We start from the raw sequence: 21,570 nt of genomic DNA, 5'->3' as shown, positions 1-21,570 counted from the left end.
AAAACCAAATTTTCAAAAATTCGATTTTAAGAATCGGTTTTCGCATCAAAACCAAATTAGTTTCTATAAACCGATTGTGGTTGGGTAGAATAGGTTGCCAGCCAAGAATTTTAAAAACTAATTTTATTACCAATTTTTTCATTTTAAGTGTTCGAATTTATGCCATTGAAATGAAAATATATCCAAAATTACCATAAAGACCACAGATTTGCTTTTGAAGTAAAAGGCTCACATTTATTTGTTTATAATTATAGTTAATTTGTTCATAAATACACGCACATTAATAATTCATTAAAACAATCTTCATTTATCAATAAGTAGTTCAAAAAGCGATTTTTATATCTCTATCTCTATCCTATCTCTGTCTCATTCACTGACGCCGTCTCTGTCTATCGCTCTATCTCTCTCCAACTCTGGTTGTCCGTCTCTCTCGCTTTCCGTATTAACTAATGCCAAAAATACATGTAAACAAATCACCATTTAGTTATTTTTTCGTTTTCGCATTTTCTTTCGATCAATAATAATCTTAAAAATGTAATTTTTGTTTGCTTTTTCGTTTAGCTATGTTTTGAATTTGTTTGTTTATGTTTTAATTAAATATATATATTATCGTTAATTGTATGCGCCGAAAGAACCAATAAAGCCGAAGCAACGCACTGGACCAATTTGTAATCATTGTTGGCATAACAGCAGCCATTTTGTTGTTTATATAATATATACTATATGATGTACCATAAAGACCCGATCGGAGCTGTCATATGCAGCCCAATCCTGGCCAGAGATTTGGTCAATTGGCGGAGGAGGATGCACATGGCAACTTCGATGGGAATAATTAAAGCGTTTGTAAATTCAAAAACAATTTACATACTTTTTTGATCTGGGTTTTAAGGAGTAAGGTTAGGGTAATATAGGCTATATTAACTGACATCCACAATACGCTTATTTGGAATGCACACATCTAGGGGGGTTTTGGAATTCGAGTTAAGGCTAAGACGACAACATTATAAGCTAGTTAAGTATTGGCTTAGAGTGGCTCTGCTCTCTCAATCTCTCCATTCTTTGGGGCCTGCTAAATTGGATTAGGCATTCTCTACAGGCAGTTGGCATCGTTTCATTACATTTCGTTTTTCGATTCGTTTCGATTGTGTTTAGTAAATCAGGCAGAGAGTCAAGCGAAGGATTTTTAGCCTTAGAAGTTATCCTTTTTTTTTGGGGTGTGCAGTTTGGGTTTCTTTTTTTTTTTAGGTCTTACAACTAATGACTGGCGGCGCTGGCAAGCCGTTTTGCTCTTGAGGTAACACTTCCATTCAGTGAACGGCAAAAACGAAGGCGAAGGCAAATTGTCTACGAACTAATGGGATGCCATGCCTAAAGTAGCAAGTCTGTCTATGGCTAGGCATTTTTTATCTCTCTTTTTCGGTTTTTCTTTTTTTTTAAGGGGACGGTTAACCTACGTATATAAATAACTACAGTACAATCCTGAGTGTTGCAGAAGTACCAGAAGACTTTTAGAAATAGCTAACAACTATTAAATATCAACTAACTTTTCATAAAAAAAAATATGAATTAAAGAACTAAACTCTATATATAGTTTGTGTTAAGGATTTGCATGGGAAAACAAAATTAAATCGAACTAAAAACAGGCACCGTAAGTAAAAATAATTTGAGACTTTTACTCTAAAAAAATTTTTAAATTTGTTTGATTTTTATAAAGCTTGTTCGAATTTTAAATATTTTGTGTTAAGGGATTGTATTGGAAAACACATAATAATTATACCCTTGCAGAGGGTATTATAATTTCAGTCAGAAGTTTGCAACGCAGTGAAGGAGACGTTTCCGACCCTATAAAGTATATATATTCTTGATCAGCATCACTAGGAGAGTCGATCTAGCCATGTCCGTCTGTCCGTCTGTCCGTCTGTCCGTCCGTTTATATGCAAACTAGTCTCTCAGTTTTAAAGCTATCTGCATGAAACTTTCCCAAAAGTTGTCTTTCTATTGCAGGTAGTATATAAGTCGGAACGAGCCGGATCGGACGACTATAGCATATAGCTCCCATAGGAACAATCGGAAAAATAAATGAAAAAAAATTATAACTTTGCTGTTTTTTAATTTTTTGTTTAGTTCTTCGACATATAGTAATGGTAAAATATTTCCGATTTACGGTTTAAATTTCATCAAAATCGGACGACTATAGCATATAGCTCCCATAGGAACAATCGGAAAAATAAATGAAAAAAAATTATAACTTTGCTGTTTTTTAATTTTTTGTTTAGTTCTTCGAGATATAGTAATGGTTTAATATTTCAGAATTACGGTTTCAATTTCATCAAAATCGGACGACTATAGCATATAGCTCCCATAGGAACAATCGGAAAAATAAATGAAAAAAATTATAACTTTTCTGTTTTTTAATTTTTTGTTTAGTTCTTCGACATATAGCAATGTTAATTATTTCAGAATTATGGTATAAATTTTATCAAAATCGGACGTCTATAGCATATAGCTCCCATAGAAATAATAAAAATATATAAAATAACTATCTAATAATTGAGCTGCAAATAATCATAGTTTCAATGTTTTTTTTTAGCACATACTCAAGTAAATCATAATTTAAATGTTTTCAAAAGTATTTAATTAATGCAATAGCTGCAAGGGTATATGAACTTCGGCTTGCCGAAGTTTGCTTTCCTTCTTGTTTTTATTTAAAATCAGGGACCCTAAATAATAATTTGAAACTTATGTTTTAAAAGCGTACTGGAATTTAAAAAAGGAATGTTTAACAATTTGGCTGATTTTACATACTGTTTTATTTGTTTTCCAAATTGGCTATATTTTTCTATACCTTGTGAACAAGAGTATGCATAGTGTTTAACTGTATAAATCACAGTTTTCTTTTTTAAATTAAAGTTAAGTTAAGTTAAGTTAAATAATTCTTATTGAAGCTCCCTGTTATAAGTACACTATATATATTTATATTTTATATTTAAATTATTTAATTTTGTGGGTAAACAAATTTTAAAACTAGCTACATTTTTATGTACTTTGTGGACAAAAATTCTTATTCTTGTTATGTTATTGTTATTAGTGTTATTTTTAAGATTTAACAGTAAATAAGAATCAAAATAATCTTTTTAAAATAAAAGTCTCGAATAAGTCTAATTTACAGTCCCTGTTTTAAGTACATTATATATTGTAAAGTATTTAGTTCCTTAGATTTTGTGGGTAAAACAATTTTAAAACTAACTAAAGACTTTTTCATCCACTTTCAGAGACAACAAATGTTAAGTTATAAATTAAAAACTTCCTGAATACCTTTTCAATCAGTGGCAGGGACAACAACTGGTATTTCTGCAACACCCCAATGGAATACCTAGACTTAGGCAAGTTATAAAAAACTTCTAAAATCGAAATAAAGCGTTTTTGGGTTGTGTTTAGTGTTAAGTGTTTGGTTGTTTTGGTTGTTTTGGGTGCTGCAACAAAGTGAGGCTGGCCGAATATCACATGCCTACTCAATGCCGAACGTATTCGTTTCCTCGACGGCCAGCAGCAGCTTCTCGTAGAGCAGCTCGGGCGTGGGATACGGTGGCAGGTCCAGCCGATTGAAGCACGTGTGGGCACGTGGCAGGGCATTCGGCTTGCCCCACTTCTCGATGCAGAAGCGTCGTGGTCCCGTCGAGCCACGCAGCGCGGAGAATCCCTCGTAGGGAATGCTTGAAGTGCCGGTGACAAACTGAAGCAGTCGCAGCCTTTGCTCATTGCTAAACCGCTCGATGACCTGCCAGAACCACACGATAACCTGGTGATTATCATGATAGCCCGAGCGATACTCCGTATTCAGGCGCCAATCGTTGGTGTCTATCTCCGCGGTGCCGGCTATCACCAGCTCCAGTTCGCGGGCATCGAAGACGGATACCAGACGCGAGTCAACCACCTCGTAGAAGCCGCGCACCAGCGACTCCGTCTGCTCCTGAACGCCACGCTCCAGCCGCCACTTGATCATGCGCTCCAGATACTCCTTTTTGTTCTTCTCATTCACGATGATGTTCTTGCCGCCCGGCTTCAGCTCGCGCTCCACCACTCGACCCAGCAGCTCCTCCGTGACGCAGAAGGTGAGGCCCAGATCCACGCCCGTGCCGATGTCATTGTCGCGTATCCACTGCAACGACTGATGGAACTCATTGTCCAGCGACTCCAGGTCACTCAACGCCACCGGCAGGCGCAGCAGTGCCTTGTAGAAGGGTCGCGTGAAGAAGGCGTCCAGCAGGTACTGATGCACCAGTGCCAGTCCCAGCACCCGGCCACTGAAACGGAACCAGTCGTGGCAGTTGTCCACGAACGCCGACAGCGGCGACACCTGCACCGTGTACGTATCGTTGGCCGAGTACTCGAACAGTCCGTAGTACGGATTGAACAGTTCGCGCGACAGCAGGAAGAAGAACTCCCGGGAGGGTCCTCCGTAGTCCAGGCCCTCCTCCGTGTCCCACAGCACGGCCAGGCGGCCGCGCTGCAGGTCCTTCTTGTTCGCCGACATGATGCGCCGGAAGGCGTCCTCCAGCAAATGGCTGCGGCGGATGTGGAGTCTGCAAAATGCATTAACAGATTAGTTTTGCTACTTTCAAACATTGTTTTTATAGTTTTAAATAGTTAAATAATACATTTGTTATATTTTGTTACATACTTTTAGTTTTGCTAGTTAGTTAGTTTTAATTTGGCAAACATTGTTTTTATAGTTTTAAATAGTTAAACAATACATTTGTTATATTTTGTTAATCTCCAATTTTACAAACATTTTTTTTGAATTTTTTTTAAGTAGTTAATTAATTTATATTAAATATTTGTTAAGCATTAAATAGTTAAGAAAAACATTTTTCATATTTTTAAAGAATTACAAAGTTTAATAATACAATTTACAGTATAATCTGTTAATCATTGAATAGTTAAATAATACACTTTTAAAATTTGTTAATCATTTAATAGTTATATAATGCATTTTTAATATTAATATAAATAAATATATTTTTAATATTTGTTAAGCGTTAAATAGTTAATTTATTTATTTGAATACTTTTCGATTTATAGTAATGTTTTACTATTCTAGAATAGGGGTTTTAATTTGATTTAAATTGGACAATGATATCATAAAGCTGCCATTGAAACGATCGGAAAAAGCGACATAGCTTGATTGCTTGGAAACATACACGCACAAAACCAAAATATATTTGTTTTTAAAAGCTCTTGATTTTAGTTATAGCTGCAAGGGTGTATACACTTCAGTTTTTATTCTTGTTTTGCCTTAAAACCCCCGAAGAAAATAGCTTTGATACTCACTTAAGCTTGTGCGGTCCCTGGCCATAGCCCTTGGACTCCAGTTTGCGGTAGAAGCTGCGCAGCTTGGCCTCGAAGTCGCGCCGGAAGGGCGGCGGCGCCCGCTGTGGCATCCGCGAACTGAGCACCGGCGATCCCTGCGGACTGCGCTCTTCAATAGGAACATAGCTCATGATCTCCTGCTCGAACAGGCTGAAGATAGATAACAGATAGATAAATAGATAACATATAGATAGATAGATAGATAGATAGATAGATAGATAAATAGTTAGCTATTAGTTGCACTCGATAAAAGCGATTAGCTACGGGTTGGTTGCTTGGTTGGTTGCTCGTAAATCGTAAATCTACAGTTTAGTTAGATGCCGTCATTTTCGCGGTAATGGCAATTGCTCATGGAGTTGCTAATCCGGCAATTGATTGCCCACACAAACACATCCGACAGACCGGAAAGGACGCCCATCCGAATATGGAATATGGAGTGTGTTGTGCGTTGTGCGGTGATAAAGGAGATAAATGCGCTGCGGACTTTGGATGGAACTGCTGAGCTGCACTGGCAGAAAATCTAAGTAAAATGGGTCCTAACAAATGCTCTAAAAAGGTCAAAAGATGTACCCAGTTGATCGTTGTTGGCAACCAAATATTCTTTTGGCCTGCATCTTCCAAAATATACAATATTTTTTAATACTTATATACATAAAATTCATTTTTAATCAATTGTGTTGAATTTGAATTAAATTATTAATAAAAGCCATTAAAAACTTCTATTAATATTATTAATAGAGTATTATCCAATATATTTCTTAATTAACAAATATTATTTTGCCCTACATCTTTCAATGTATCCCATGTTATCTTATATTTATATAAATAAATATTCAATAATAGCGACTTAAATATCTGTTAAATGAATGGAGTTATAACAAATATAATTAAATAACATGTTGTATTTCCAATATATATAGATCCCAAAATTATGTTTAATTTATATTAAATAAATATTATATTATTAAATATTATTTTATTATATTATTAACAAATAGGTGTTTTGCCCTAAATCTTAGAAAACCAATTTTATTCTTTAATCTGCTAATTATTTTTAATTAATTGTGTTGTAGCCACATAAAATCGTTGATTAATAAATAGAGAAACCATAAAATAGCTAGAAAATGCAATAGTTATCAATTAAAATCCGAGAACTAATTGATCTTAATGGTAAGCACAAAATTAAATTTATAAATACTTGTTCACAGTGAAAATCATACGATTTGCAGCTGGCTGATATGTCACTTTACTATATTATACTGTACTATACTATACTATACTTTATAGAACCGATTCTGAGATGTCGACCCATTTTGCATCGATTTTGTGCGATGATGAAATCAGACTTGAGATGACCAGCGCAAAAGGTCAGGGGTCAGTCAGGGGGCCAAGTGATTTGTCATGGGCATTAATATGCATTTGGAATACATTTTAGAAGAGGCTATCTATCTTCCGCCCCGTTTCCCAGCTGGCCACGCCCCCTTCTAAGGCCATCAAAGTTTTCCCACCATCAAATATGAGGCGGAAGAATCGATCGATTTCCAATCAAATGCAATCGATTAGGTCAAAAGGCGACCTTCGCTAAAAAAAAACCCAGAACAGTCGGACTTTTCCTTCCAGCTTTTTGTTTTTGCTTTTTTTAGACCAATCCATCGACTAACTAATCCGATTCTAAGTAGTTAATCCATAATTTAAATTGCCATTTGGCAGCGCCTTTTGCTTTTGCTTTTGCTTTGGTCTGCGACCTTCAACTTGAAATTGAAAATTGGCCAATTAATAACGCAAATTATGGCGGTCAGCCGCAGTAGTAGGTGCTATATATATGTACATTTTTATATTTTTTTTTTGGGGGGGTATAGATCGTATCGAATCGAATGGATAGTGACAACAGTTATGCCCGCAATTATCGCCCGCTCGGAAGTGACTAATTCCCCAATTCTGGGCTCATTAGCAATACTTTTTGGCTGTTGGCTGTGGGATATGAAAATGGAAATGGATCAATTAATGGCTGTTACTACGCATATATGTTTAGTATCGTATAGTATCGTATGCCTATGCCGTGTCAAATTACTTTCAAATTGAATGAAAAATTCTTGCAAATTATTGGAGCAACAGGAAGCTGCAATTAATGGCGATTTAAATGGCAAAAAGAATACACAAAAATGGCAAAATGGTTTGTGGTCTGTGGCTTGTGGCTTGTGGCTTGTGGCGTGTGGTTGACACCCACTTATCCAACAAAGAAACACACACTTATTGTGAAATGTGGGGAATATTTATAAACACTCGATGCAATCGTTCTAGACAGCCGGTCACTGACTTTGCAGCGCAAGAAAGTCCACAAAAGTGCGGAAATGCTGAGCGATTGGTTGTGATAAAGCGGCACTGGCACTCCCTCGCATTTTTTTCAAGAATTACATTTTCTCTAGCCCTGATCTTTATTTAAAGAAATATTATGCAGAAAAGAACGAGTTTACTTTGCTCTTTTATTGTTTTCCCTTTCATAATATACAACATTAACATTTTAAATTTAAGTTTATATTTTCAATACTTATACTTAGTTTTAACAATGAATTTAAATCTTTTTATTTTACATCAACATATAGATGTTTATCAAAGAATACTTTTTTTAAGCAAATAAATAGATGAACAAGCTAAAAAGTAGTGCACTTAAAGCTTTTATATCTTTTTAAAACTATCTATTTAAAACCCAACAGATTATTGAATAAAGTATACAAAAAGATGTTTATTGAAGAGTTTCCATCACTAAAGGAATTTTGTGTGTCATTTATTTATTTATTTATTTGCGAACCATTACATTTTTAACATAATTTACAAAAGTAGAGCACCCAAAGGTTTTCTAACCCTGTCATCATAACAAAAATGGATTTTTTAAAACACATTTGGTCAAATTATTAAATTTAGTATATAACTTATAGATGTTTACAGAAGAATTCTAATTTATATCCATTTCTAAAGGAATTTTCGAGGTCAATTAGTTTAAAAAGTAGAGCACCCAAAGAAAGATAAAGGTTATACTTATCGTTTTGTTCTTAGATAGTTAAAATAAGTGAATCTCTTTTATATGGAACAATATTTTGAGCTTAAATTAAAAACACACACACAATCTGCATAAAATAAGTGCCTTGATGCGGGAACGAAAAAGCTCTTGAATATCTCTTTCATATATTATTAATATTTAACTATAGTTGCCACTCCAGTTGCCATTCTATCATCAAGTGCTACACTTCCCCCACAACACTATAGTATTCTTCTGCATATTTTCTCCACAATTTATGAATGCACCACCGCGACAACGAGTTTACCCACATTTTTTGCCCTGCGTCGTCAACTTCAGAAATTATTCGCTAAATATTTTGAATTTCCGCCAGCACTCATGAAATATGTGATATGAAAGGGAAGCGCTCGCTTTTACTTTTATGCTGGTCGGTTTGTTGGTTGGTTGGTAAAAAACAGTCCAAAAAACATTTGAATATAGTATTAACATCGAAAGAATCTGTGGCGACTCACGACGCACGTACTTCTCCCACATGTGGAAGGTGTAGACGAACTTGGAAAAGAGACCCATTTGATGGGTTGTAAATCCCAAATGGATTCTCAATTAGCAATGCACTAAAAAGACACACCGAAAAAATCGAAAGAAAAAAATACAAATTGATACTATATAACTGAAATCACAACGGAGAAAACTTTTGGGTTAAATATCGATTCCCAATCCAACTGAAGCAGGCGAACGACTGATTTGGGTTTCAACTCCAAGCTGCACCACCAAAACAGATGGATTGCATTGGCGGGGGGAGGGGGAGGGCACAAAAAGAGGGCTTATCACGATAAACTGATATGCTGATAAGGAAGGCGGCGATAAGGGAGCCTTAACCCATTAAGGTGCGGTATTCGGTGGCCCATTTGATGGTTTCCATTTGGTTTCCATTTGGTTTCCATAAGGCGTTAAAAACAATCAACAGTTTCAGACTGATTGAATGCTTAATTTGGGTTATTCAAACTCTCACATTAAAAAATATAAAAATGATTTGTGATCATTTATGCTTCACACGCATTTACTTTAGGTTTAAAATGGCATATTATTTCTTATTAAACAAAATAAATGAATTAAGTTAACTTCTTTAAAGGATATTATTTTGAAATTAAAGAAAGTAAATGAAATCAAAGTAGTGAAATTTAATTTAAAATAAATGCAAATATTGAGAAGTTGCATTGATCGTAAAGATCTTTGAAAAGTATAGGGTATAGGTTCAAAAGAGTATAGAAATCATATCAGAAGCATTGAGAAGAGTACATTTTATAACCTTTTTATGAGTTTCAGTAGGTCATGCCATTTGCAAGGGTAAATAAATATATTTGTCTTTATTATGAAATATTATTTAAAAAAAAGTATAACACCAGAAATTAAAAAGTTGTATTGCGTATCCAAAAAGCTTAATAAGTGCTTAGTAGTTTTGTTATTGAAATAGTTCATTTAATGAGGTTTTTGAGCGTTTCAGTAGTTCATGAAAGCAGAAAACCTTTTTATATGAATGTTGTAATAGGGAAATATCAATAGAACTTATAAGAAAACAAAACAAAATTATAAAGCGTACACCCTTTAAAAGTATACCCCTTAATACATGCTTTTGGTGCCCACTTAAAACTCATATAACACTTTAAGTCAAACGAAATCTATTCCAAAATCGTTAAAACAGTTACAACACTCTGCCATTAAACGATTGGCCAAGCAATAAATTGGGAAAATGAAAATCTATGCCTGATAAGCTATAAAATAAAGTGTGTCTGCAGCCCAAAGAAGCAATTGTGTAATATAAACAAACCACTTGAACCGAACGTCCAATATCCTTGGGGTTATTTGGTGCGCCCACAACATGGATCCCTTTTGCAATTGGACACTCGACACATTCCCATTCACGTACCCGTTCCCACAAAACCCTGAACACAAATTGCTCATAATTTGTGCAAACTGTTTACTTGGCATTCCACACAGCATTCCTGCAACTGGAGTTTCAGCCATGGGAATAAAATGGGATCCGAATCTGGAACCCGATCTCCACGGATAGGAAAGCGTAAAAAGTGCAGTGCCGGCGGAATGGTAAACAAAATCGGATGCAACTAGGGGAGCACAGGATGTGATCTCGTTATTTTTGCATGCAATGCATTTCTGCAATGCAATGCGATGCAACACGATGTGACTTTTTGTGGGAAGTGCTTTTCAAACACCAAGCTAAAGATGAGTAAACACCTATTGAATTGAGTCATTAAACAGAATATAGAATGTTGCGAAATAACAAATACTACATAGTTTGTTTTGACATCAATCAAAGTCTTATAACAAAATAAAGTTATTCAAAGAATAAACTTATCACGAGATTTGATAGCAAATTTACAAAAAATTAAATGGCCGTAAAGAAGTGTCTTATAATAAATAAGAATAAAATTCAAAACAAACAAAACAATTTTTAAATGACTTAGAAACTTGAGGAATAACAAATAGTAGTTCTTTTGACATTAATTAAATTCTAAAATCAACTAAGTTTATTTAAAAAAACAAACTCTCTATTCAACCAATGGTTATAGGTATTTTAAGAAAAAGGTTATTTTCCAAAAATAAGACCAATTAAAAGTAAAAGTAAAGAAATTCAGGGAAATAATATAATAACTTATTTAAAATGTAAATTTTTCGGATTTAATTTAATTTGTTTATTATATTATATAATCTTCCCAGAAGAAAGTTTTTAGCTTAGGCAGTTCAACACGAATTTATTAAGTTTATATTTTCAGAAATAGTTAAAGTTTTATTTAAACATAGTGTATAATATAAAAATAACCTAGTATGTCCTAATAAAATTCCTGCCAATTTTAAAGCTCGAAGAAAAGTTGGTGGCCCCAATTATGCTAATAATTAAATATTTGAATTTTAAAACGCTTTTTAAAATTAGCAAAACAAAAAAAGTTGCGAAAGCCGATTGCTCGGTAATCTAAGGGTACTTCACATCGATATCGATGACTAAACATAACGAGGGGGATTTTCTAGATGGTATTTAGGGGTTGATTACTGATAACGAAATGATCTACTTACACGGCCCACACAATGTAGGCAGCCTTCGATAGAAAGCCCATTTCGGTAGTGCGCCAAAAGCCTTTGGAATCAAATGGTTAACCATCACTGAGATCACCGGGGATTGCTCCTTTTCGGATAGCGGTATTTCGCGCGAAACGGTTATGAATCGGTTATGTATCGGTTTGTAAGCGGTTAAAAAACGGGACGATTATGTGTGTGCTCACGCGGCGGCTGTTGAAACGCTTCTGTTTTGATAGAGGCGAACGAAAAAACAACGAAGTCGCAACGAACGGAACGGAACGAAACCGGCGGAGTCACAGATAAACAAAAAGTAAAGAAAAATATATGTCACAAACAAAAATAAAGTAATAACAGAGCTCCAAACTCCCGGGGTTGGTTTATACTCCCTTCTAAGCATATGCTTTATGCTTTAGTGCTATGCTATATGCTTTAGTGCTACCCCAATGACCGACGATTGCAGAATGCTGGCGTTTGTCTAGCCGCCGAACCGATAAATATGAAATTCAATTCAATTTAAGCGCGCAAAGAAAATTATTTAATTATTCGCTGGTTTTGTTTTCGGTCGGCGTTTCGTTTCGTTTCGTATCGTTTAGTTCTGTTTTGGTTTTGGTTTGGGTTGTGTTTTTATTTGTTGCTGTTGTTGTTGTTGTTCTTGTTATTGTTGTTATTGTTGTGCAAGGCGGTGCAGCGCTGCCCCAATGAAACGCCGCCGAAGAGCCAGCAGAATCCGCCGAACTTCAAGTCACATCGATCGCACAGTGGTCAAGAAAGTGGGTCAAGATTGGTCTACAGATGGGTGGGCTACTCAAAGCGCGACTTTGGGGAATGAAGTCATTAAAAATACATTTTTTTTTAAATATATACTGAATTTTAAAACCCATAATTTCAAAAAGGATTTTTGTAGATGACGGTTTTTTTCACAAAATAAATAAAAATCTCAGCTGGCCGTTTAAAATATAAGTCTTATTAGGTGCATGGTAAAAAGTTACATCTCAGCAGGCCTTTTAAAATATATGTCTTCAATACCTTGTAATATAGTTAAAAAGTTAAAAATTCTTTTAAGTAAAAAAACAATAAATTAATATGTTAGCAGGTTCTTTAATATAAAAGCTCTTCTTTACTAAATAGATAAACAAGTTTTTAAGCGGCAACGACATTGTTCTTTAAGTTAGAAAATACTTTGGAACTTTTGGCTCACAGGCAAATTTGAATCTTAAGATTCTCTTGATAGGTTCGAAAACCATAAGACTTGGCTCCACTGTACCGCCTGCCAGCTGTTGCCGGCATGACTTCGGTTGGGATTCGGTTTCTGTTTCGGTTTCGACTTCGACTTCGCTTACAAACCGATCGGAATTGAGTCACCCCCACGAGGAGTGCACTTCAAACGATCGACGACAGCCACAGCCACTGCCACAGCCCCATCCCATGGCATTTGGGTGGGTGATTGTGTGGCGTTGGTCATGGTTATAATTGTCCGCTCATCACTCCGCCACGAGAACCACTCCCACTCCCACTCCCACCACCACTACCACTACCACACCCTCTCCCTTTTACTCCAGCCAGCAGGGCAGCCACGCCCCGCATTTAGCACGCCCCAAAACGGAAGCCCCAGACACAACAAAACATTCGAATAGGCCGCAAACAAACGCCGGCCACTGTTTCCAAAAGTCTCCATGTCGCCAAGTCTGCCTGCCCTAATGTTTCAATGCTCCAAAGCTGCACTGGCGAAAAAAACGTACTCCCAAAAAAAAACTGAAAGTTTAATTTTTATAAGTGTGTCTTGAAAATAAACTACCTACAGTATAAAAGTATAAGTATTTATTGAATACTTTATAATAAAACCCCAATACTTTTTGTTTCATTTCTATACCGAAGGGTCTAAAACTGTAGTCTAGGGCCTTATTTTTAAGCCACATTAATTTAATTTTAATACTTTCAAGGTATTAATTTAAAATTCATCCTTATTGAGCAATTTTTCATACCCAATAGTTTAAAATTCATGTAACAATAGTTTATGAGGTGTAGTAAATCCAAGTATTTTATACTTAATTTAGATATTTCTCACTTTAATTTTCCGTCATTGCGGTTTTTAATTATTTAAGATTTAAGTAACTGATTTTATTATCTGAAAATATTGTTTAAGTTTAAACAATATTATTCTTTAGTGTAAAGCAGTTAAAACAAATAGCATTTAACACATATAATATTTTCCAAATTAATTCAAATATTTAAATCTTTAATCATGCTCTTTTAAACACTTTGTATAGAGCTTTACGTTTTTTTTTATTTAATTTAAATATAAAATATAATTTAAATATAATAAATTCAGTTTTACCTTCCCATTTTTTTATCAGTGTAGAATGCTGCCATGTCCCAATCGAACTGCACGCATGCGCAGACGCCCAAAAACCCAATGAACTGTAAACAAGCAACAAAACAACGGCAATAACTAAAAAAAAGCGAACGTTCCCTTCTACGGGTCAAATTTAAACGGCAAACAGCAGTTAACCCAACTCCACTAAGTAACTTCCTGCTCCAAAAAGAATCAAATGAACATTGCAATGCCCTTATTACTTCATTATTTTCTTAATATTTTTAATCTAAGTATTTACTCCAATACAGAAACATTATTTCTTAACCTTGATCATTTTTAGAACAATTCTCTGTGGATGGAGATGATAAAACATAATATTTGTATGTTTTCGTAACACCTTGAATAACTCTGCAGTTTTTAAAAAATTATTAAAGTTCTTTAAAATTTAATAATTTGTTAAGACTATCTAATAAAAACACAAATTTAAAATAAGAGTTCCATTTCTTAGGGCGGGCAAACTTTCAAATAAATTATATATATATAGATATCCCTTTAATGTTTTTTTTTTAATTAGTAGGCAACCTCATAAAATTATAAATTTTAGATTTCAATTACTATTGTAAAAATGTTGGTATATTGTAAAAAATATTTAATAATTATGCAGATATAATATTTAATTTTTATTTATTTTATAAACACACCCAAATAAGTATTTGATTTTTTGAGCTTTTTTTAAGGAAAGCTAGCTTTGAAATTAGATGTACCCCAGTGGAAGATCAATTAAAATATCAACCGAAAACTTGTCAATGCCTCGACGACGACGACGACGACGACGACGAAGTTCAATGGTGACGATTGCTACGAGACTGCGACTGCGAGGGTGCCGATGATAATGATACTTGATAATACTTGCTGAAACGATAGCGGTGATTATGATTATGATGACGATGACGACACTGCCGCACCCCCTAAGGTGCCTAAAACGAAAGAGGACTTGGACTTGGAGCTAAAGCTGAAGTTGCTATTGTTGCTATTGTTGCTATTGTTGCTATTTTATAGTCCCCAGTTGTTTGGCCGATAAATTATGCTTCATTCGGAATTGGGTTAAATTGTGTGACTGGGTGATGAGGGGAATTTTTAGCGGATTAGTGGCGAGTGTGTGCCGAGTATTTATGGGGCAGCTGCTGCGGCTTTAGGGCGTTGCCCTGCTCGCAAAAGGGGGCGTGACTGCAACCGAAGCAGCAAAAAAAAAAAAACCCAAGATCGCTTCGCTATAAATACCCTCTGTCCACTTTGACTATCGTATCGCATGCAGTTATTTTTATATTCTCAGGTAATATTCATCGACAAACATTTAGCCAACTGGCGAAATGCTGCTTATATTTGCCTACTCTTAGTCGGCATTTGAGTTTCTCATTGAGGCGCAACAGCTTTTGGAATCAGGAAATAAGGGGTTTGCGGTGGTGGGATTTGGGTTAGCTCATCCAAAACGTATGACTAACGACCAAGTGCAGATTGCCTCGGGTTTATGGATTCTAAGACTCTGAGATTCTGATCTAAGCGGAGTTGTGCAATTGCAAGTCGCTCTGGAAGGCGTCATATGTGCTTCCCCAATGCGATCGTTGCTAATACTTTTCCAAAACAAGCTTGTTAGTCAATATTCTTTACGATTCAATATATTAAATATTCAACAGACGACAGTTGGGCCTTCTTGTTTTTGTTTTCATTTTTTAATATATATGTTATATTATTGAATATATAATTTAGCACACGAAATACAACATTTTATTCAACATTTATCATATTTTTATCAAGACATCATGAATATCAATGTTCGTTATTGGTAAGCCCGAAGTATTTTTGGTTTTGCCTAAAATTTAACCTTTAAAATCTATTTATTGCTTATTAGTCTAAACTGAAAATATTTCTTTTTAGAACTTGGGTCACTTTATAAGCCATTTTCAAATCTTAAAAAAAAAATTAACAAGAATTTTATACCTAGTTCTTTTATTCTAGGTAATACTATTTTATACTGTGATAGTTAAAATGATACATTTCATCAAAAAACTGTAAATAGCAAAGCTATGAATTTATTAAGTATCATATATTATTAAAATACCATATTAAATGGTTCGTTTTGAAAAGTAATTTCTTAAATCAATATTTTATTTATAGTTTTTAATCCTAGACAATAGCACTAAATACTGAGATACGGATATTTAACATTCCATCAGAATAACTTTGTAGTAAAGGGTTAAAAAAGTGACCTTTATTTCCGGGCTTATAACCTTTGACCTTTAAATGAAGTATTAAATAAGTCAACATTTTATATCTAGGTTGTTATTCTAGATAACAATATTTTAAGGCAAAATTATGACACTTGTAGTAAAGGGTTCGGTATAACCTTTGACCTTTTGAAATGCGATTGTAAAAGAAATGAAATGTAAATTGTACAAGAGCATTCCGTATTGGGATTGATCTATAAGAATGTCACATCTGTACCAGATGTAGTCACTAATCGCTGCCAATTGCTATTTCCTCTCAAAACCAGCTTCGAGCCATAGCGATAACTCCCACTTCTCATTTGCTGAGTGCTGCTGAGTATTGCTGAGTGTTGAGGGGAGCCAGCCAATGAAGCGCAACAATTTGGCTAATTGAAATGCAATTAAATGGCTCAATCGGAACCAGAATCGGAATGGGAATCGGAATCTCTGGTGGCCGCAGTGTTGCAGAGTAATCGACAATTTGAGAGGTTAATCTGTCGACGTCATTTTCCACTTTGTTGCCGCCGAGAGATTGGGATTAGGATTAAGGTCACCACCATCACCATCACCACCACCATCGCAGTGCTGCATGTTAGTGCAGTTCCTCAAACTTTTGTGGTCGACGCGCCGAGCGATAAATGTATTTTGGAAGAAACACGGCCAATTAGACAATAAGCAATGAGATTAGAAGCCAAGTGCTAGCCTTGCCAAGTTAGTTAGTGTTTGGCGTTTTGGAAAATTAGCCAACAACCTTCGACACGGTTTTCAAAAGCAATTAAGCCCACTGGCACACTCGTATGCGATACGCTATATGCTATATGCTATATGCTATATGCGATATGCGGAGCACTCAAGCAGGACCGCCGCCAAAATCGATCGAAGTTGGCTTCACACAGCACTGGCTTTAAACCAAAGCCAAAAGCTTAGCCCAAACCAAAACGAACTGTTTGGAGGCAAGAAAATGACGCAGCAATGCAATTTCAGGCCAGGTGGGTTCGGCATGGGCACTTGGAGCATTGGGACCTTCGTCAAGTGCAGGTGGAGCTACCAACTGGCGGCCACCGGTGCGTCATGTGAGTGTGGAACTATTTCGAGGAGTTCAATAGCACCCAAGCACCCAAGCACCCAAGCACCATCGCCATGGCAGTTGCGAGGGTTTCCAGCTGTCTGGCCGGTGCAACAAGCAGTGTATCACGCTTCGCACGCAAGCAAAAGGTTGATTTCAAGGAATTCATTTAATGTTGAATATTAAAAACATGTGATTTATTTGAGGACAACCCAGAAACTTGATCGCATTTAAATAGGTATATGTTTAATATATCTCAAAAAAGTTGTAACGATCCTAAATATAATTTTGAATTTTAAAAACATTTTATATATTTTTTTTTTAAGGACAACCCAGAAACTTGGTATATCCCCCCACATCCTATTCCAAATTGAATTTTAAACATTAAAAACATTATTTTGGGTAAGTGTATTTAAGAACAGACCAGTAACTTGGGTGTTCCTAACTCTATCGCATTTAATAAATGTTTTTATATATACCAAAATGTAATAACAAAGTGTTTTAAAACTTTAGAAACAAACTTTAAGCCAGCTTATAAGCGATCAAAAAACATCGGTTCATATAAGATTGAAATAATTCTAGCCAAGTAAAGAAAGGAAATTAGGACACTCACCTCAGCAAAATAGTCAGTTGTAGGTCATGGCCCAATCTCTCGAGGGCGGGAACGCCCTCCACCCGCAGGATATTGATTTTCTCACGAAGCGGGCGGGACATGGTGTGCTGGCCTTGGCGCTCTCGCAGGATCTCCAGGATGTTCGGCTGGCGAAGGAAGGCGATGACCTTAAATATAAGACAGAGATTCAGTTAAACATTAAACGAGAATTGCAAAAAGGTCTCGTGCAATTTGGAATCAGATTAGCTATATATAACTCTTTTTTCAAGATCGTTAAGCAGTCGAAAGACACAATTAAAAATATTACACATAAACAAAATGGCAAATTATTAGAATATCAAACTTTTGCTCTCAAAAAAGTTGAAAACTTTTCGTTTGGCAGAGTGCTGGCAGAGTTGAAATTCAGTAATATCCATAAGTTTACCTTTCGTTGTAGGCAATGGGCACGTCTTCGTATCCGGCTGCTGTGGCCCCCACTCCAGTCATTCCCGCCATTCCTGACATTCCGGCGGCCCCGCCCGCTGCTCCGCCCAAACTAAAGGCACAGGCGATGGCCGCCGCCGTGGTGCAGTTGTGGCCATGCCCATGTCCATGGCCATGGCTGCCCCTGGACGTGGATGAAGTGGCCGACGATGAGGGCCTGGGCGGCGGCAATGGCGGCACTCCGGACACCGAGGATCCGGGACTGGCATTTATGTGCCCACTGGTAGCCGACAGGCAGTTGCCATCCACCAGATCGGGGTAGTAGTAGCCCACACCTGGCTGCTGCTGCTGTTGCTGTTGCTGCTGCTGTTGCTGTTGCTGCTGCTGCTGTCGATGGCGCACCACGCGCGGACACTCCACGGGCAGGCGGGGATCCATGAAGGAGGTGCGCCGGTGCTGGTGGTCAATGAAGAACTGCTTGCCCGACTGGTCCAGCTTCGTCTCCCAGCAGGAGGGCAGTTCGCGGGCCATTTGGGCGAAGGTGTTGACCAGTGCCACCAGGTCCTTGTTGTACTGATACCGCTGAAAGCACTGCGGATCGCGGCGGATGCGCATCACCATGTGCTTGAGGGCGGCATTCCGGTTGTAGATGGCCAGCGCTGCCTCGTTGGTGTGCAGCAGTGAGTAGAAATCGGGGCGGCAGAGCATCAGGATGGCCGGATGGATGGCCGAGGCGGGATTGGGCGGTGGCGGAGGAGCCACAGCAACAGCCACAGCCGGAGCAGCATTGCTATTGCTATTTGCAGCCGAGGCTGGCAGATTGTAGAGCTGCGCTGCCCTGCTCTCATTGGTAATGGTGCGACGGATGCTCTGATAGCGCCTGTCCAGCTGCTGGCGATGATGCTGCTCCCTGCCCGCCGGTCCACCGCTGGGCGCCGCACCACCCGGTCGCTGCCACGAGGTCGTCCGCGTGGTATGATCAATGTAGAAGATGCGGCCGTGGCTGTCCATGCGCGCCTCCCAAGCGGGCGGCAGTGGCGGCTCTGCCGTGGCTCCTCCACTGCTTCCGGAAACGGTGCCCGGTTCGATTAGGGCTGCTCCAGAACTAGCTGCTGCTGCTGCTGCTGCCGCTGCCGCCGCCGCCGCCGCCGCTGCTGCTGCACTGCGTTCGGGTATGGAAGGCAAACGGGTGCTGCTTATGTGCACCACTTCATCGGGAGGCTCCAGAACCTGATGAGCAGCCTGCTCCTGGCTGCTTCCACCATCCTGCAGGTAAATGTAATCCAATTGACTAGAGGCGGCTGCTGCTGCTGCTGCTGCTGCTGGGGCTTCCATGGCCAGGCTGGAGTTGGCAGTGACGGCCTGGAGGCGGGCATGCCGGCGGGCATGGTGGGTGGGCGTGGGCGGACATACCAAGGGTGTACCAGCTCCAGCTCCAGCTCCGGCTCCTCCGCCGACCCGTTTCAGCAGCCGCTGCTGAGGTCGCTGGCCATGGAATGTTGGAGTTCCAGGCGTCGCTGCCATAGCCACATCCTGAAGGGCTGCCCCTCCGCCCACTCCTCTGCCCCTGGTGGGCGAATGCTGCTCGGGACTCAGGCTGAGATCCAGCGGCGAGGCACTGCGCGTGGAGCAGCCCGAGGGCGGACTGCGCTGCCTTTTCGGTGAGAGTAGGAGACGTGGCGAGGCCGCGACTGCGGCTGCCTGCTCCTCCGATGAACTGGCCTTGCCATTGGAAAGGGCACGGGTGAGTGGACGGTGCTGGCGTAGATACGGAAATTGCAGACTATTGGGCGAGGAGGAGGCCACGGCCGAGGAGCTGCTGGGAAAGGTGGGGAACTCATAGCTCTGGTTAACAGGCAACGGCACCGGCACCTTCTGCGTGCTAATGGTATTGATATAGCTATCCGGCCCGATCTTCTTCTTGAGCAGCGGCTTAAAGCGCACGGGTGGCGTGTTTAGGGGTGAGTTGTTGGAACTGTTGCCACTGCCCGGCTGGGCCAACTCCAGCTCGGCCAGGCCACGCTCGTCCGTGTCCAGGATGTCGAACTGGAAGACATCGCCCTGGAGCTTGAGCTCCCGATTGGTTGCACGCGGCGGCCAAGAGCGTTCCAGCGGTCGATGCTGTGGCGGCGAAGGCTGTCGCAGATGGTGATGCTGCTTCTGCTGCTGACGGCGCTGCACATGGGCACTGGCGTGGAGGGCAGCGGCCGCTCCCAGCAGACTCTCCACGGCAGCCGCCTCCTCGTCCTCGTCCTCCTCCTCCTCCTGCTGCTCATGGAGCTCTTCATCCACCTCGGCCATGCTCAATGCGTCCACCATTTCGGCAGGCACCGTTTCAAAGCATTCACGTGCCACCCACAGATTAAAGCCATCGCCATTTGTGGTGGTGCTGATTGTTATGGGTGCCTTGGTCTTCTTTTTGGCGCCGCTGAGGGGCGTGGAGCCGCCACTCTGCGGTGAGAGTGTCCAGGACTTGCGGCGGGCGCCGCCGCCCACGCTGCTGCCGCCATCGCTGCCAATGCTGCCATTGTAGGAATTGGTGGGCGAGAGCGTGGCATTCTGGGCCGGCGTCTCGCAGGATTTGGTGGAGAGCAGCGTCTGGTGGCGGGGTTCCTTGCGTTCCGGCGGTAGCTCTTCTTTGGGCGCTGTGAGTGGGGCTTGATTAAGTGATGAAGTTTTATGGGTCTTCGGCTTAACTTACATGGCAAAGCGCAGGCACCTAACTGCTGATCCTGCTCCTGTTCCTGCTGCTCCTCCGCCTCGCTGACACTCACCTGCACATCGTTGGCCAGTTGCAGGGCACTCTGGAAGGCCTGCTCCAGTTCATCGCTTTCGTTGCCATTGCGCGAATCGTAGAAGGCCTCCTCCTCCTTGGGATCATCATCCTCCTCCTCCTCGTCTTCGTCCTCCGCCTCCTGCGACCTGACTGCTATGGGATCCACTTGAGTCCTGTCCGTTGCCACAGGCTTTAGGGCCACTAGTGGAGCAGCGCCTGCATTGGTTGACTCCATTTCGTCGTTTGTCCCAGGAATTCAAGATGTGCTCTTCTTCTTCCTCTTCCGTTTTGGCGTCCCCAGCTCTCTTCCTCTTCCACTGCCACTGCTGCCACTGCCACCCTGCCTCCCCGCGCCCTGCCCAGGGTTAACAGTTACAGTTACAGCTGCAGTTGCTCTACTTTGGCTTTGCGACTGATTTTGCTGCCTTTTTTGGCCCTTTGGCGCATTTGGCGGCCGCCTGCTGCCATTAGTGCTGCTCTACTCACTGCCAGCCACTGCCGGGGCGCTCGCTTTAGTTTATAAATTGTCAATTAAAAAATTTGTTGCTAAAAATATTTCGGGGGGGGGGGCAGCCAGTGTGACCGCTTAGCGTATGTTGTAATTTGCCTGCCTGCCAGAGCTGCCACACCGTGGC

General features: G+C 39.6%; 1 protein-coding gene across 3 annotated transcripts; it reads right to left on the bottom strand.

Annotated features, from left to right (window-relative positions):
* Positions 1–3,024: 3,024 nt before the first annotated feature.
* LOC128264724 (E3 ubiquitin-protein ligase HECW2) lies at positions 3,025–21,509 on the bottom strand. 3 transcript variants are annotated; one of them, XM_053000370.1, is made up of 5 exons: positions 20,861–21,509; positions 18,163–20,804; positions 17,737–17,906; positions 5,332–5,520; positions 3,172–4,583 (listed from the first exon to the last, which is right to left on the bottom strand). In XM_053000370.1, exons 1-5 carry the CDS (start codon positions 21,168–21,170, stop codon positions 3,509–3,511), a joined length of 4,386 nt encoding a protein of 1,461 aa, XP_052856330.1. In that variant the 5' UTR covers positions 21,171–21,509; the 3' UTR covers positions 3,172–3,508. The 3 variants fall into 3 exon arrangements, with proteins under 3 accessions (XP_052856332.1, XP_052856331.1, XP_052856330.1); XM_053000372.1 differs by lacking the exons at positions 17,737–17,906; positions 18,163–20,804; positions 20,861–21,509 and adding an exon at positions 11,477–11,948 and having other exon boundaries at positions 3,025–4,583; XM_053000371.1 differs by lacking the exons at positions 17,737–17,906; positions 18,163–20,804; positions 20,861–21,509 and adding an exon at positions 8,910–9,143 and having other exon boundaries at positions 3,025–4,583.
* Between the last annotated feature and the right edge of the window lie 61 nt (positions 21,510–21,570).

Source organism: Drosophila gunungcola, unplaced genomic scaffold, assembly GCF_025200985.1.
Source record: "Drosophila gunungcola strain Sukarami unplaced genomic scaffold, Dgunungcola_SK_2 000077F, whole genome shotgun sequence".
NCBI classification, from domain to species: Eukaryota; Metazoa; Arthropoda; class Insecta; order Diptera; family Drosophilidae; genus Drosophila; species Drosophila gunungcola.
This window is presented reverse-complemented; position numbering and strand designations above follow the sequence as displayed.